Source organism: Callorhinchus milii, unplaced genomic scaffold, assembly GCF_018977255.1.
Source record: "Callorhinchus milii isolate IMCB2004 unplaced genomic scaffold, IMCB_Cmil_1.0 Scaffold1, whole genome shotgun sequence".
In the NCBI taxonomy this organism is placed as follows: domain Eukaryota; kingdom Metazoa; phylum Chordata; class Chondrichthyes; order Chimaeriformes; family Callorhinchidae; genus Callorhinchus; species Callorhinchus milii.
This window is the reverse complement of record NW_024704742.1, coordinates 70,464,520-70,481,346: the sequence shown is the minus strand read 5'-3', so window position 1 is coordinate 70,481,346 and position 16,827 is coordinate 70,464,520. Positions and strand designations below refer to the sequence as shown.

The 16,827-nt window shown below is 47.0% G+C and overlaps 1 protein-coding gene across 1 annotated transcript in view; it reads right to left on the bottom strand.

Moving 5' to 3' along the window:
* LOC103188103 (dedicator of cytokinesis protein 2) overlaps positions 1-16,827 on the bottom strand; it is a 222,482-nt gene that overhangs the window by 61,053 nt on the left and 144,602 nt on the right. The window contains exons 28-29 of the mRNA XM_042343812.1: positions 8,237-8,335; positions 255-349 (exon numbers count right to left, since the gene is read on the bottom strand). Of these exons, the coding sequence (XP_042199746.1) occupies positions 255-349; positions 8,237-8,335 (194 nt within the window). The remainder of the gene's footprint in view (positions 1-254; positions 350-8,236; positions 8,336-16,827) is intronic.

Genomic DNA, 16,827 nt, shown 5'->3' with positions numbered 1-16,827 from the left:
TCAGTCTAACGTCTCATGTGAAGTCTCCGACAATGCATCACACCCCCAGCACTGCACTGGAGTGTCAGCCTAGACCGTAAAGGACCAATGTGGAAGCTTGAACCAACAGCCTTCTGATTCAGGGGTGAGAAATCTACTGCCTGAGCCAGGCTGACACACAATGTAAGGATTATTTTTGTACAGTGACTGAAGGCTTGGCACCGAATAAATACAGAGAAATCAGTATGAAGGAAGGGGAGAGCTCAGTGACTGACCTGTTCTGCACCATGCTCATCACCAGCCAGTCCACAGGGTACACATTCTTCCCGATCAGATCCTTAAACATGATGAAGGTCTCCATCAGGAAGTCCTACCGGAAACAATGGGGAGGTCAGTCCGGGCAAGAAAACTGGTGGAAAACCTCAAAAGAGATGGCAGGAATTATCCGCTGAAGCCTGAAGTTCCATTGGCACCTAGCCACGAGCCCTACAAGATGACACTACAAGAAAGAGTGAGAGTGTAAGACAATGTGAGAGAATGTAAGAGAGTGAGACCAGGCCAGATGGGGTTATAATAATAATAATCCTTGCATTTGATATAGTGCCTTATCACGTCATTGAGATGTCTCAAAGCACTTCACACAAATACTGTAAAGCGAGTTGACTATATTTTGTGGGTGAAAATTAGAGAGAGAAAGAGAGGGAAAGAGACAGAGTGTGTAATAGAGTGAGAGCGGGATAGACAGAGTGAGAGAGTCAGAGAGATAAAATGTGTAAGTGAATGAGAGAGGGATAGACAGAGTGAAAGAGAGTGAGAGAGAGAGAAACACAGCAACAACAATAACTCGCAAGAGTAAGTGAGAGAGAGTGGGATAGAGTGAGAATGATTGTGTCCCATTTCTTCTCTCGCTCTTTCTCTCCCTCTCCATAAATCAACACAGAGTGTGATAGCGACTATGCCCCCATGACGTGTGTTCCACTTTACACTCCAGATAAATGAGCCCTCGTCTCGCAGTGTTTCACTGACAGGCTGAGCTTGTCCTGGTGAAACCTCTCTAGAGGTCCCCTGACCCTCGCTCTGACAAGCCTACACTGATATCCACCATCAGTCCCTGGCCATATCTGTCTCTGTCAGCCTCATTCACTATCTCTCTCTAATAACCCTTGGTCCTTGCTAGAGATCACAGCATGCAATTTGTTCCTCTCCTTCACCCATATCAACCCAGCTGTTCCCTTGTCACTGGCCTTCTCCACGCTCCCTCTCTATCTGCTGCATCTGGGCAAGCTTTCAGCCACCTGCTATCTGGAACTTCATAATAATAATAATAATAATAATCCTTGCATTTGATATAACGCCTTAGCACGTCTTTGAGATATCTCGCCTTACATGCGAGAGACATGGGTTTGTTTCCCGGGCAAGGTGAAAAGTTGGGCAAGTTTCCTTACTCCACATGCCTGTGTTTACAGTAAGTAAAAACCTGGTTGTTTAGTCAATTGGCGGATTGCTTTTCCGGGGCTAATAATTCCTTCAAAACAATTTGACAGGATTAGTTGCGGTACAGATCAGCCACGATCTAATTGAAGCGGAACAGGCTCGAAGGGCTGAATGGCCTACTCATGTTCCTATGCTCCTATGTCTCAAAGCACTTCACAGAATATACTATAAAATGAATTGACTATATTTTGTGGGCAAAACGCAAACAGCCGTGGATTGAGTGACCAAATTATTATTATTATTTTATTGAAGGGATAATTACCCCGGGAAAGAGATCCACCACTCGACCAACAACCGGGTTCCTGCTTACTGCTAGGTAAACAGAGGCGTTGGAGTAAGGAATCTTGCCCAAATTTTCACCCTGCCCGGGAATTGAACCAGGTCTCTCGCTTGCGAGGAGAGTGCTCTAACCACTTAGCTACAGGAAAAGAATGACAGGGAGAATGAGAAAGAGAGAGAGCAAAAGAGTGAGAGACAGCAATAAAAAGATGGCGAGATAGAGGTGGCAGGAGAGTGACAGAACGCGAGAAACAGTGAGAGATCGCAGGAGAGAGAAAGAACGAGAGAGAGAGCGCGAAAAAGATGGTGAGAGAGAGACAGAATGCAAGAGAGAGAGAGAGGAGAGCAATGGCAAGAGAGAGTGTGAGAGTGAGAAAGAGAAAGGAGGAGAGAGAAAGTGTTAGAAAGACGGCGAGAGAGAGACCGAATAAGAGAGAGCAAGAGAAAGAATGAAACGTAGAAAGCAAGAGAGGGGGAATGAATTAGAGAAAGAGAGCAAGAGAGAGAGGGAAAACAAAAGTCAGAGAGAGAGAAAGAGAGAGAGAGAGATGCCTTGAAGCTAATGAACAGCTTCAATAGATCAGCAAAAAAATCTGGTGCTGGTCGGGTCTTTCTATAAGTATCTACATGCTTAATAACAAAGAGAAAAATGCTGTCATTCCGATTAGCTCTAATCTTCCTTTCGTATACGGGCACAGGGCAACCTGTCAGCGTTCACAGTAGACAGGGAATACCTCCCACACTGATTAAACTGCTTCTCCCCTCCCACTCCCTACCACTCGCTCTCCCCTCCCCCACTCCCTCCCCTCCCCCCTCGCTCCCCTCCCCCGCTCGCTCCCCTCCCCCACTCGTTACCCTCCCCCGCTCGCTCCCCTCCCCCGCTCTCCTCTCCCCTCATTCCCCTGCCCCCTTCGCTCTACCCACTCCCTCATTCCCCTCTACCCTCCTCGATCCCCTACCCCCTCACTCCCTCTTGCCAGTCAAATTTTCTAGAGGTGGATTAATTTTTGTTAGGTCAGGATATCAACATCAACAAGATTACATTTGTATAGCACCTTTCACATTGGGAGGACGTCCCAAGGCGCTGGACAGTGTACAGCATTTCAGACCCGAGCTGGGGTTGGGGGGGTAAGGGAGGGGAGGGGAAGGGGGTGGCCGATGGCATGGTCGAAGAGGAGGGTCTTGAGGCAGGACTTGAAGGAGGCTAAGGAGGGGGAGAGGCGGAGTGACTGGGGGATGGAATTCCAGAGGTTGGAGGCAGAGTGGCTGAAGGCTCTCCCACCAATGGTGGGGCGGGTGGGTCGGGGGACGTGGAGCAGGCCGGAGCCGGCTGAGAGGAGCGAGCGGGCTGGTTGGTAGGGGGTTAGGAGGTCGGAGAGTTAGGGTGGGGCGAGGCCATGGAGGGCTTTGTATGTGAGGACCAGGATCTTGAACTGGATCCTCTGAAGGATAGGGAGCCAGTGGAGTTGGGGGAGAGTGGGGGAGATGGGATCACGGAGTTTGGTGCGGGAGAGGACACGGGCTGCAGAGTTCTGGATTATCTGCAGCCTGTGGATGGAGGAGTTGGGAAGCCCAACAAGCAAGGCACTTGCATAGTCGAGCCTGGAGGTGATGAAGGCATGAACAAGAGTTTCAGTGGCCTGAGGGGTGAGGTAGTGGCAGAGTCGGGGGATGTTACGGAGGTGAGGGAAGGCAGAGCAGGTCATGGCTTGAATGTGGGGGAGAAAAGACAGTTGAGGGTCGAACAAGACACCGAGGTTCCTATCCTGACTGGATATCAAGAGATATGGACCAAAGTCGACTGATTGGAGTTGAGGTACAGATCAGCCATGATCCACTAGAATGCAGAACAGGCTCAAGGGGCTGAATGGCCCACTCCTGATCCTAAGTTCCCCCCTTTGCTCCACTTCCCCTCGCTCCCCTCACTCTCACTCCCCTCTCCTCACGCCAGACAGCCAGAACACCAGGAGAGAGAAACTCTCTTCTCTTTTCGCGTGGCACTGCGAATCTTTAACATCCACCTGAACAGGCAGATGAGACTCAACCACTCTGACTGTGACCTGTTCCAGTTGTTAAGCTGCCTTTGAGTAAAGGAATGTTTTTTTGGTGTCTGTCCTGAAATTGCCCTGAACACTTGTTCTGCTGTCTCGCTGCAACTGAAAAGAATCTGGATGATGTTAGCCAGGACACCGGGAGTACACGGCTTTTAGGATGAGGAATGAAGAGCAGAGGCTGTTTCTCCAATGGGAATGGAATAGGACAGAAATAACCAGAATGCTCATCCCCTGGGAATCCCAGAGACAGTGACAACCAGACACTGCCTCTGGCTCCCACTTATCGGTGCTCTCTCTCTCTCTCTCTCTCTCCCCCACTCCTGCTCTCTCTCTTTCCCTCTTCTTTCTCCCACTCTCGCTTTCTCCCTCACTCTCCTCCCCTTCTCTCTCTTTCTCTCTCCCCCCTCTCTCTATTTGCCCCACTGTCTCTCACTTTGCCCCCCCTCCTCTCTCTCTCTCCCCTCATCTCGACCTCTCTCTCATTCCCTCTCTCTACAGTACAGTGACCGCGGCTTTTCATAAGCTAGTTCTGGCTGCCGTGGGTTTACTTTAGAAATGTCACAGTCCGCTCAAATGTAAAATGTGATTTCCCTGTGTTATCCGTTTGTCTCAACAGCTCAGTGAAATAATAATAATAATCCTTGCATTTGATATAGTGCTTTTCATGTCTTCTAGACGTCTCAAAGCGCATCACAGAATATATTGTAAAGTGAATTGACTGTATATTTGTGGGCGAAACACGGCAACCAATTGCGCACAGCAGTGTTTCACAAACAGTCGTGGATTGAGTGATCAAATTATTATTATTATTTGTTGAAGGGATTATTACCCGCAGAAAGCGATCTGTCATTTCACTAACAACCGGGTTCCCACTTACTGCTGGATAAACAGAGATGGATGTTAAAGGTCCCGCGGTGCTATGCAAAAAGAGAAGAGAGTTTCTCTCTCCCAGTGGAGTAAGGGAGTTTGCCTGAGGATTTGCCCTGCCTGGGAATTAAACTCGGGTCCTCTTGCTTGCAAGGCGATATATTTTGTGGGCAAAATGTGGCAGCCAATTGCACACAGCAGTGTCCCACAAACAGTCTTGCATTGAAGTAACAAATGTATTATTTATTTTAAGGAATTATTACCCACAGAAAAGCGATCCGCCAAACGACTAACTACCGGATTCCTACTTACTGCTGGGGAGTAATCCCTTCACACCCCAGCACCACCACAACTCTCTGACCCTGCTCGTAACCCCATCCCACGTCAACTCGGTGGCCTAGGCTTCACCCCTAACTCTGGAACTATCTGCCTCAATCACTCCACTTCAACCCAACTTTATCAATCTTCAACTCCTACCTCTTCAACTGCACCAATGGGTACCTACCCTCTCCTCCCTCGCTCAGGGCCACGGTTACGTGCTCCGAGACGCTATCCTGAGTGAGGGCCCGCCATGTAAACGCAAATTGTCGTATTTATTAGGGTAGAGAATTATTCAAGGGCAGGTCGACAGAGAAAGAGTGAATGGGTTATTTTACGTGTAATCCTTAAATTTGATACAGAACCGTTCACATCGGGTGGTCACCTCAAAGCGCTTCACAGTATTTACTGTGAAGTGTAGTGACTGTGTATTATGTAGGCAGCTGATTTGTACATAATAACGTCCCGCATCAGACATAAAGTGAGTGACCAATTTTAATCTGGTTGGAGGTGGTGGGAGATTATCTGATAGGACACCAGGGCAAGATCCATGGGATTTTTAACCCCTTGCTACTCCATCCATGGTTCCCCCCTATCCTCACACCCACACTTTAACAGGCATGGACAGGAACTTGTTTTTCAGGTCTGAATTGATGACGGAACCTTCATTGCAGTGAACCCCTTGCTCACCACCCCCAGCACATGGAGCGAATGCTGTCCACCTGTCCCGCCTATTCCCTGCCGCAGATTTGATATGTGGTAGCTTATCCTACATATTGAGTGAATCGTGTTTAAAACCTTGATTGAAATCAAATCAGCCGGCCTCAAATAATGTCGATTAGAAGGTTGGATTAAAACCATTGACATGCTCCTTCATTTGTCTTTTAGGAAGGGGCAGAGAGGAAATGAATAAATAATTAGCATCTCCTGATATGAAGAAGTCTCAGCCTCCATGTAAACTGGTGCTGGTGTGTGGGCGGCAGCGAGCGATTGCGTTACAAGGTGGAAACTTACACTGACAGTTACTGGGCTTCCTGTTGTATATACACTGAGTAATGCAGGATACTCGGTCAATTACATGCTGGTCATCCAATTGAAGGGGCAGCGTCAAGACAGACACAAGAGGAAGGGAGCCCTGGTGCTCGGCTGTTTGTGACTGTATCCAGGCATCATACTGTCTAGGAATTTGCCTCAGGTGCGAGGCACACAGCATAACAGGGAACACGGTCTGTTTGGGGTGGGCGAGAGTCCCTGACTTTCGAGAATCTGAGAGTCTGAGACATTTGAGAGTTTGAGGGAGTATGTCATGCGGCAGCCAATTAACACAGACCAATGTCCCCGCACACAGCAATGCAGTGAATAATGGACCTTATCTTGTTGGCCAAGATACTGGAAACTCTTTTCGAATAGTGTCACAGGACCTTCAGCATCCACACAAACAGGCATAGATGGGACCTCGGTTTAACATCTCATCCAAAGAACAGCGTCCCTGACAATGCAACGCTTTGAGACGTGACCATGTGTGAAAACCACTGTATAAATGTGAGTTGTTATTGTTGTTATATTGGAGAGTCAGCCTGGACTATGGGAGTTCACACAGTTTGTTCCCTCTCTGTGGACCACTTGAAATTGAGGTTACTTGTCCCCCCCACTCTCTCTTTGACCCCTCCTCTCTCTCTATTTCTCTCTCCCCCCTCGTCTCTACCTCTCTCTCACTCCCTCTTTAAGCTGTGTCTCTCGCACCAGAGGCAAATACAGGTGGAGCCCTGTAGCTCAGTAGTTAGAGCACTCGCCTCGCAAACGAAAGTCCTGGGTTCGATTCCCAGTAGGGCGAAACCTTGGGCATGTTTCCTTACTCCACTTGCCTGATAAGAATCCCTCAAGAAAATAAATAAAATAATAATTTAGTCCGTCAATCCACGACTGTGTGCGGGACACTGCTGTGCGCAATTGGCTGCCATATTTCACTTTACAGTACATTCTGTAGCTTTGAGATGTCTTGAAGACGTGATAAGGTGCTGTATCAAATGCAAGGATTATTATTATCATTGTTCTCCCAACAAGGAAATTTGCTATTAAAATCTCTGTGGAAAACACTTCACGGACTAGTTTATCTTTGCCGGGCCATTCGTCTTCAGAGATGCATTAAAAAAACATTTCCCTCCTTAATTCCAAGATGTGAACCCATTACCTTGATACATGGTGAATGGGGGTCAGCATGTCATGTAGAAAATTGCAATGTAGGGATGTTTTTATTAAATATGCTGCCCCAGCAAAAGAGATTGCTTTCACCAGGTTAACAGCCTACAGTTACTTCAGAAGATATACCCAGACAGCCAGAACCTTGGGACATCCTCCTGACATAAAAGGTGCTATACAAGTGCAATTTGTTGTTGCTGTCTCATCTCAACCCTCGTCGGGATGAGGGACTGCACCAACGGAGGAGATAGCATTGACGAGGCAAATTGGTCTTTTAATAATAATAATCTTTGCATTTGATATGGCACCTTATCATGTCGTAGAGACGTCTCAAAGCGCTTCACAAGATATACTGTAAAGTGTCACGACTGTGTATTTTGTGGGCGAAACGCAGTAGCCAATATGCCACAGCAGCGTGCCACAAAACGGCATGAAGTGAGCGACGGATTTTAATTGGGGAATTGTTGGCCAGGACACTGGGAGAGAGAAACTTCCTTCTTTTGTCCAATAGCGCCGCGGGATCTTTAACATCCATCTGAACAGGCAGACGGGACCTCAATTTAATTTCTCAGCCACAGGACGGCACCTCCAACAATGCAACACACCCCAGGGCTACATTGGAGTGTCTGCTTAGACTGTGTGATTCCAGATCACGACATGTGGCTTCAACCTTCTGGGTCAGAGGCGAGAGCTCGACACTGTGTCAGACTGGCACACTAATGCATGATCTTCCAGATTTCACTGTAAAGTGAAGTGAATGTATGTGTTGTAGGCGAATGCTGCAGCCAATTTGTGCACTGCAGCATCTCATAAACAACTATGAAGTGAATGACAAATTCAACATTTCAGTTGACCCTCCTCTGCTCTTAATAACTAAGTAACTAACCAACTAAATAGGATAGCTAGCTAGATAGGATAGTAGATGGATGGGCTGAAGGATGGATGGATGAACAATCCTTGCAACTAGAATATGAGGTTCACGTGTTGGGATGAATGGTCTGTGTCTGTGCTCTATATAGTGTGTTTGTGCAAGTGGACTGACTTACCATGAGGTCTTGTCGTGTCTGGAAGGAGTTGATATAGTTGCTGTAATGGGAGTGGTCCATCTGGCTGAGGATGGCTGTCATACAGGCCACGTAGGAGCTCTGGAGGGAAATAACAGGCAGAAAGTTAGCCCCTGTTCAACCGCCTGTCCAGGCAAGAGAGGGCAGAGCCAGAGGAGGCCACGTGATCCATTTCCCCCAAATCTTCCCCTCTCCACCCCCCCGCCCCATCACAAACGTGAACAGAAAAATCAAGTCTGCGATCGTGCGAATATGGTTATTATGGTGAATGTTATGAATTATAATAATAATCCTTGCATTTGATACAGGGCCTTGCCATGTTGACAAGACTTCTCATAGCGCTTCACAGGAGTCACTGCAAACTGGATTGACTGTGTATTTTGTGGATGAAATACGGCAGCCAATTTGCACACAGCAACGTCCCACAAACAGATGTGGAGTGAACGACCGATTTTATCAGGGGGACGGGGGGGCAGGAGGAGGGGGAGGTGTTGCGGGAGTATCTGGGGGTGATTTTATCCTCAGAAAAACTCTGAAGCGCTTTGTGATGTTTCAAAATGCAGTATCCAGTCAGGTGGCGTGGAGCTCTCAGTCGTAAGCACAGCGATGGGTCAGACACCCAGCTGATCAAAAAACAATCCTCACAGCACATTCCCACTCCCGCTGGGGATTAGCCTCACCTCTCTCTGAAAACTCAGCGTCCTTCACCGATATCAAAGATGATTTTTTTTCAACCATCTCACCTCTTTTTTGCAGAGCGCTTTGTTTCCAGTGGTGAAAATTCATGAATTAAAGAGATGCATGTCATCCCTTAATTCCCGAACGAGATGAAAGGAAAAGCTAATCCCCTTTCCATTTGCATCTGTTTCTTGCGGAGCCTCCCTACTGACTGGTTCATGCTCATCACATTCCACAAGAGGCACTGCCTTTTCAAATTCAACTTGGTCTTAGCCTCCGGCGCCCTCATTTTGTGTAACAGCCTGGCTCTGTTGCTATCACACCTGCCTCTGAGTTAGAAGGTCGTGGGTTCAAATCCACATCGGGACTTGGAACTCAAATAGTACCATGCTGACCCTCCACAGCAACAACAAGATTACATTTGTATAGCGCCTTTCACATCAAGAGGACGTCCCAAGGCACTGGTCAGTGTACAGCATTTCAGACCTGAGCTGGGGTCAGTGGGGTAGAGGGGAGGGGAAGGGGGTGACCGATCACAAGATCACAAATCGAAGAGGAGGGTTTTGAGAGGTTGGCAGTGCTGGGGGAGCAACGCATAGTCAGATTCAAACGGGGTCCTATCTGCTTGCCCAAATGGACATTAAAGATCCCGCGGGGGGATTGGAAAAGAGAAGAGAGTTTCTCTCTCCTGGGATCCTGGTCAATAATTCCCCTGATAAAAGCTGTCATTCACTTCATGGCTGTTTGTGGGACATTGCTGTGCATTAGTTGGCTGCCACAATATACACGGTCACCACACTCACTGTAAATCCAGTTTATTGTGTAGACGAGCCCTCCAGCCAATTTGCACACAATGGTTAATGCCTTGCAAGAAACCGCAAAGTGAACGACCGATCAGAATTGCTGTTCTGAAGTGCTTTTTTTTATTGTTCTGTATTTCACAGGCAAGAGCCCCTCTCAGTGTGTATTTTATGTCTGTCGCTATTATTGTTTTAGGAAGATTCTTTTGGTGGGTGGGGTGGATGGGGGAGCGGGAGAAAGCCCAGCTTCAGATCTCGGCTGAAAGACAAGTAAGGAACAGGTAAAATTTTAATTGTCTTTTCACATACACAAAATTTTTTTGTCAGCTTTCCTTCAGTCCTTTGGAAGTGAAATTATAAAGGTTACTGTCGTTTTTTTATTACAATCACAGGCCCCCTGAGGAACCTGGTGCATGTCAACACTAATCCCTTGTTTTTTATATACAGTGCCTGTAAGGGGTGAAATGTCTCAAAGCATTTCATTCACAGCTCCGTGAGTCCATTTCACACCACCTCCCCACATCCTCGCCAAACTCCCCCCACCACACTCTAGCCAGGTCCACCCCCTACACCCTCACCAGCTTGCTCTGAGAGCCAGGGCAGACTTGATGGGCCGAATAACCTTCTTCTGCACTGTAAGTTCCTATGATGTTTTATCATTATGCGAACGCTCTATGGACCTTGCTTTGTCCCCCTTTGATGCAGCAACTTTATTAAAACATCAGGTTGTATCTGTCTTACGTAAAGCCTCCCTGTGACTCACGTCCTAATTTTACCCGACTAAAAATAACAGGATTATTCGGGGATGTTGGCTGGCTGGCAGAGAGAAGGTACCAAGCTCACTCCCTGTGATGGGGGCACGGTACAGTGAGTGTTCTGGAAGACATGAGGTCAGATGAGCCGAAGCCACCTTGTGATCTAATTGACTTTTTAAAATTTTATTTGAAGGTTTCACATCTCTGACTGTGTCTATTGATCAGAAATGTAAATGTGTCTATAGGAATTTAACTGTATTGGACACTTCCTCTCTCCTTCCCCCCTTTCCCCCAACCGTTCTCAACCCCATCTCCCTCCCCACCTTCCATGAGGCTATGAGGTACCATTTCAGCCATGTTTAGTGGTCGGCCATGTGTCTGAGGCACATGGAAACCCATTGCTGTGTTTGAGAGCCTGCAGACCAGATGAGGAGACTGCAGGGAAGCTCCCATTATAACATGGCCAACTTGGTGCAAGCCCACATGAAGGGAACTGCAACAATGCAAATTGTTGTGTATTTCTAGGCAAACACAGCAGCCAATGTCCCACCTTAATGATAATAATATTAATATTAATCCTTGCATTTGATAGAGTGCTCTATCACGTCGTCAAGACATCTCCACGCGCTTCACAGGATACACTGTAAAGTATAGTGGCTGTGTAGTTTGTGAACGAAACGTGACAGCCAATTGTGCATAACAGTGTCTGTCAAACAGCTATGGAATTAGTGACTCCACACACGAGAATTTAGATTCAGACCTGGATTCTCTGCAGTATTCTCTGCCTCTGCAGAAATGTCTCCACTCTCTCTCTCTCCTCCGCCCATCCCCACCACCACATGCACACACCGCAAATGATCCTCTAGGTATCTAGCTGCAGCTTTGTTCAGAGGAACAAAGCCTGACAGGGCATAATGAGTGAAACAGGGAGGACATTTCGAATTTCTAAAGTGAAGCATACAGATTATTAAAGGATTGCCCTGAGAGTAGTTGAATACGTAATAACAATAATAATCGTTGCATATGATATAACGCCTTATCAGGTCTTCAAGACATCTCAAAGCACTTCACAGAATATACCGTAAAGTGGAGTGACTGTGTATTTTGTAGGTGAAATGTAATGTGCCATTTACATAGCAATACACCAGCATCATATTAATAACACGTGTAGTCCTGTAACGTAGTGGTTAGAGCACTCGCCTCAGAAGCGAGAGGTCCAGGGTTCGATTCCTGGGCATGGCCAAACCTTAGGCAAGTTTCCTTACTCTACACTCTGCTGTTTACCTAGCAGTAAGTAGGAACCTGGTTGTTAGTCGATTGGAGGATCGCTTTCCAGAGGTAATAATCCATTAAAAAATACGGTCATTCAATCCATGACAGTTTGTGGGACACTGCTATGCGCAATTGGTTGCTGCGTTTCCATACAACAAGGGAGGGTGAAAGGAGTTGGGGCAGAAGGGATGAAGGTGGGGGGGACAAAAAAGAGGAGGGATTGCAGCCTATTAGCTCAACAGCCCTCTCTGCCGGCATTATTGAGTGATTCTGAGTTCATGACGATTTAATGTTGTATCATCATCATGTTAAAGAAAACATCCGTCAGATTTGGTGGAATTAAAGGTGGCGGAAATCCGAGAAGTAATTAAAACGAATAGGATTGGGGATGCCCAAATCATGGATTAATTGGGATTTAACAGCGACGTGGAGCCTGTGCCTGACTTGTGAACATTGCGTCCGGCTTTGTTTAATTTACTTTAAAACGTGTTTTCAAGGAATGAGCTGAAATTAATTACTGAAGCATCTCAGCACTTCAGCTGGCATATTGCGCTGCGCAGAGGAGCTGACACAGTAAGACCAACTTCCCGAAAAGTTACAAGCTGCTCCCTGCCTGGCTGAGAACAGCGAATCTTTGCTTATTATTATTCTCTGACTTCTTTGGTTCTCCCCAGTTAGGGACTTAGAAATAACAACGATGACGACTTGCATTTAAGGAAATAAATAACCCTTGTCTTTCATACAGTGCATTACCACATTGTCTCAAAGCGTTTCACACACATGCACATACACACACAGATACACACGCACACACAGGATATACACAGAGGTTCTGATTGCATCAAGGAATAGTTCAGAGGCCATAAGTGAGGATCTCGGCAGTGGGATATGTTTAGCCTGCATAATTCCCCCACCCCCATTTCTCCCTATGTCCTCACCCCATACCTTGCTCCTCCAGACGTCCCCGATTCCCTCCAGCCCCACACACCCTCCCAGGCTCCCCCCATTGGCTCCTGTCCCTCATTCTAAGGTCAGGTCCCATTCAGGCGGATGCTGAGTTCCCATTGCGCTCCTCAAAAAGAGACAGGAGCTTCTCCCTCCCGCTGTCCTCGCCAACAACCCCCCGCATTAAATTGGTCATTCACTTTATAGCCATTTGTGGGAATTTGCTGAGCACAAATGGCTGCCACATTCTCCCACAAATCACACAATTACTACACTTTACAGTAAACCCTGTGTAGCACTTTGAGACACGATCCACAATAGGATTGCATCTTTGAGACAATATGATAAGGCAAATGCACGGTTTCTGCGAGAATTGCTTGTTTGAGAGCCTGGTGGTTGGAGGAGGGGAATAAAGACAGGGGAGGCAGGAGGCAGTTGAGCCTTCTTCCCCATGGGGCGAGCTCCACTTATTCCTCCTGACAATCCACTGCATTGTATGTAAAAGTATCAATCATTAGATGATGTTACGTTTGTTTATAACAAGGTGATTCTGAGAAGGTTACAGTGCTTTCTATGCCTAAAATTCCCTGGAGGTCATTAATACCCCCCACCCCACATGCTATTGCATTTGATATAGCTTCTTATAATGTTGTTGAAACGTCTCAAAGCGCTTCACAGACTATTCAGTAAAGTGAATTGGCTGTATATTTTATGGGCAAAACATGGCAGCCAATTGCGCACAGCAGCTCTCACAAATAGTCATTGAATGAGTGACCAAATTACTATTTTTTAAAAATAATAATTATCCCATAGAAAGTGATCTACCAATCAACTAACAACAATTTACATTTGTATAGCGCCTTTCACTAACCAACGTGTTCCTACTTACTGCTGGGTAAACAGAGGTGTGTGAAGTAAGGAAACTTGCCTCAGGATTCACCCCACCTGGGAATCAAACCCAGGTCTTCTCGCTTGTGAAGCGAGCATGCTAACCACCATGTTACAGGACTCCACGATAGGATGGCATCAAATTCAAGGCTTATTATTGTTATTAGTTCTTACTTTCTTGATCAATTGGAAAATTTGTGGGACGGAAGCTGATTCGATGGTAGCTTTCCAAAGGGAATTGAAAGGTACTTAAAAAGGAAAAAATTGCAGTGCTATGGGTAAGAATGGGGGAGTGAGACTAGTTGGTAGCTCTTTCAAAGAGCCGACACAGGCAAGATGGGCCGAATGGCCTCCTTCTGTGCTGTAAGATTCCATGTCTGCTCATGGGGGAGAGATGTGCGTGTGGGGGGATGTGTTCAATAAATTAATCCCGGAAAAGCAGAAACCGAAACAGGTTTAATAAAGGTTCAGATGCTGAATGGACAGAATTGAATGTGCGATTCCTTCTGAGTGCTGAGAACTTGCTCAGCCAAGGCTTTTTGTCAGCAGTGCTCCTGTCTATGTGCTCACTGTGCTGATGGCGCAAGAGGTTCAGCTGAGTAATGGTTTAAAAGATCGACACGGGTCACTTGTTTTGCAATACTTCATTATCCTGAGACATACCCCCTCCACTGCTGAAATGCGTCAGAGAGAAAGAGAGCAAGGAAAAAAGTGAGAGAGGGGGAGAGAGAGAAAGAGAGAAAAAAGAGAAGAGAGAAATGAGAGGGAGAAAAAAGCGAGAGGGAGAGAGAGAAAAAAAATGAGAAAGAGATAGAGGGGGGAAGAGAGAAAAAGAGAGGAAGAAAAAAGAGAGAAAGGGTTAGGAGAAAGAGAGAGAGAGGGAGGGGAAACAAGTGAGAAAGAGAGAGAGGGGTGTCAGGGAAAAAGAACAAGAAAAAATAGTGATAAAGAGTGTGTGTGAGAGACAAAAAGAGGAAGAAAAGAGAGAGAGAGAAATTTGATTTTAATATTGCTCCTTATCACATAGGGAGGATGTCTCAAAGAGCTTCACAGGATGTTCTGTGAAGTGTAGTGACTGCGTATTTTGCAGGCAAATGCGGCAGCCAATTTCACGCAATGTCCTGCAAACAGCCCGAAAGTGATCAAGACTATCTGGGGGATAGTCAGCCAGGACAGCGGGAGACAGAAACTCCCTTCTCTTTTCCAACAGGATCTTTAACGTCCGCCCGAACAGGGCAAGGACGGGAAGCTCAGTTTAAAGTCTGGTCCAAAGGGCAGTGAGGAGCTGGCACAAATCAAAACAGGAAGGACAAGGCATATCATTCTGTTATGTTTTTTAAGCTCTCCGAGAAGGAAGTCGCCCCAAGGAACAAAATGATTACCCTCCTCACTTGGTTGCTTCTTGTAATGAGAAGCTATGTTTTGTGTCTGGATTCATTAAACGCTGTGTTTGAACATGTTTATTATCATGCAAATCCAAGGCAAGCTCGAACAGCCCCCCTCTCTCTCTCTCTCCCGGCAATTAAAACCAGACGGAAATAAGCTCAGGCACTTGAAATGAGAGTCCCGGAGAGCTTGGCAAGATGTTATTTGATGATGTTTGCAAAGGCAAGACTTGTTCCTACCCTCTGGGACTCCCTGCCTTAATACCTCCTCCTCACCATTCCCCCCTTCCCCCACACCCCACCCCCCGTATCTGTCCTTACCTGGATCCTCGACTAAGATGGCTCCGGCCTCCTGCACATCCCTCGTCCGCTCCACTCCACCACCTGCGGTCGTGCTTTCAGCCACCAAGCCCCGAGACTCTGGAACTCTCTGTCTCAATCCCTTCGCCTTGCCCCCTCCTATCCCGGACTTCAGATTGTACCTGAAGACCTTCCTCTTTGACTGTGCCCACAGTCACCCCCAGGGCTCGACCTCAAGTTCCCCCACTGTTAAACGCTCCAGGACGCTACCCCACGAGAAGGCCGTATATAAATGCAAGTTGTTATTGTCTATCCCACCACATATTGTAAGAACATCCTAAAAAGGGTACTTGCCCATAAAACAGTAACACCACTTTACAGTGAATCCTGTGAAGTACTTTGAGACGTGCCCCCTCCCCATTCTCTCTTGCTCGGCGTCTGATTCCGCCACTGTATAGCGCTCTGAGTCGCTATCCTGCATGAAAGATACTGTACAGATGCAAGTTGTTGTCATTGTTGTCTGAGCAATGGCTACAGCGGTTTTCAAAACTCCTGCACATTAAACAAAAATGACCATGTATTTCAGGATGAATGAGTAATTGAGAGTCTCCCCTCTATCCCTCCGTTTTCCCCCCGTACCCACCGCAAAAGCTCACTTGAATCTCTCTCTCTGCACATATTGGAGTCCTGTAGCTTAGTGGTTAGAGCACTCGCTTTGCAAGCGAGAGACCTGAGTTCAATTCCAGGCAGAGGGCGAAACCTTGGGCAAGTTTCCTTACTCCACACAGAGCCTAATAATAATCCCTCCAAAACCAATAATAAATTGGTAATTTTCAATCTACGACTGTTTGTGGGACATTGCAGTGCGTAATTGGCTGCCGCGTTCGCCCACAAATATACAGTCAATTCACTTTACAGTGTGTTCTGTGAAGCGCTTTGGGACGTCCTCCCGACGTGAAAAGCGCTATATCAAATGCAAGGATTATTATTATTATGATATTGCTCCTTAGTCTGACAAGCCAAAGGCATGGAAGTTGCCTGGCAATACAATGCAAGCACCTCGCCTCCTGCTCTCATCAGCGTTCAAAGCGGCCCCCTTGACCCCAGCTATTGAGATACAACGGAGCGGGATTTCAGCTGCGATTGCAGCGACCAGCCTGCGACCTATTTCCCTGCGACCTGTCTCTCTCCCTGGGACCTCTCTCGCTCCTCCAAGCTCCCTCTCTCCCTGCGACCTCTCTCTCTCCCTGCGACCTCTCGCTCTCCCTGTGACCCCTCTCTCTCTCTCCCTGCGACGTCTTTCTTTGCGAGCTCTCTCTTTTCTGCGAGCTCTCTCTCTCCCTGCGACGTCTCTCCCTGCGAGCGAGCTCTCTTGAATCTGACAACTTAAATATCAAATAGAGGGCTGATTTCTACCACACCGCAGCATATTTCCCCGAGGACTTATTCTCTCGCTTTCACTCTTGTACTGTCTCTCAGTTTCTTATGCTCTCTATCTCTGTCTGTCTCTTTCTCTCTCTGTCTGTCTCTCTCACTGTCTCTCACACTCT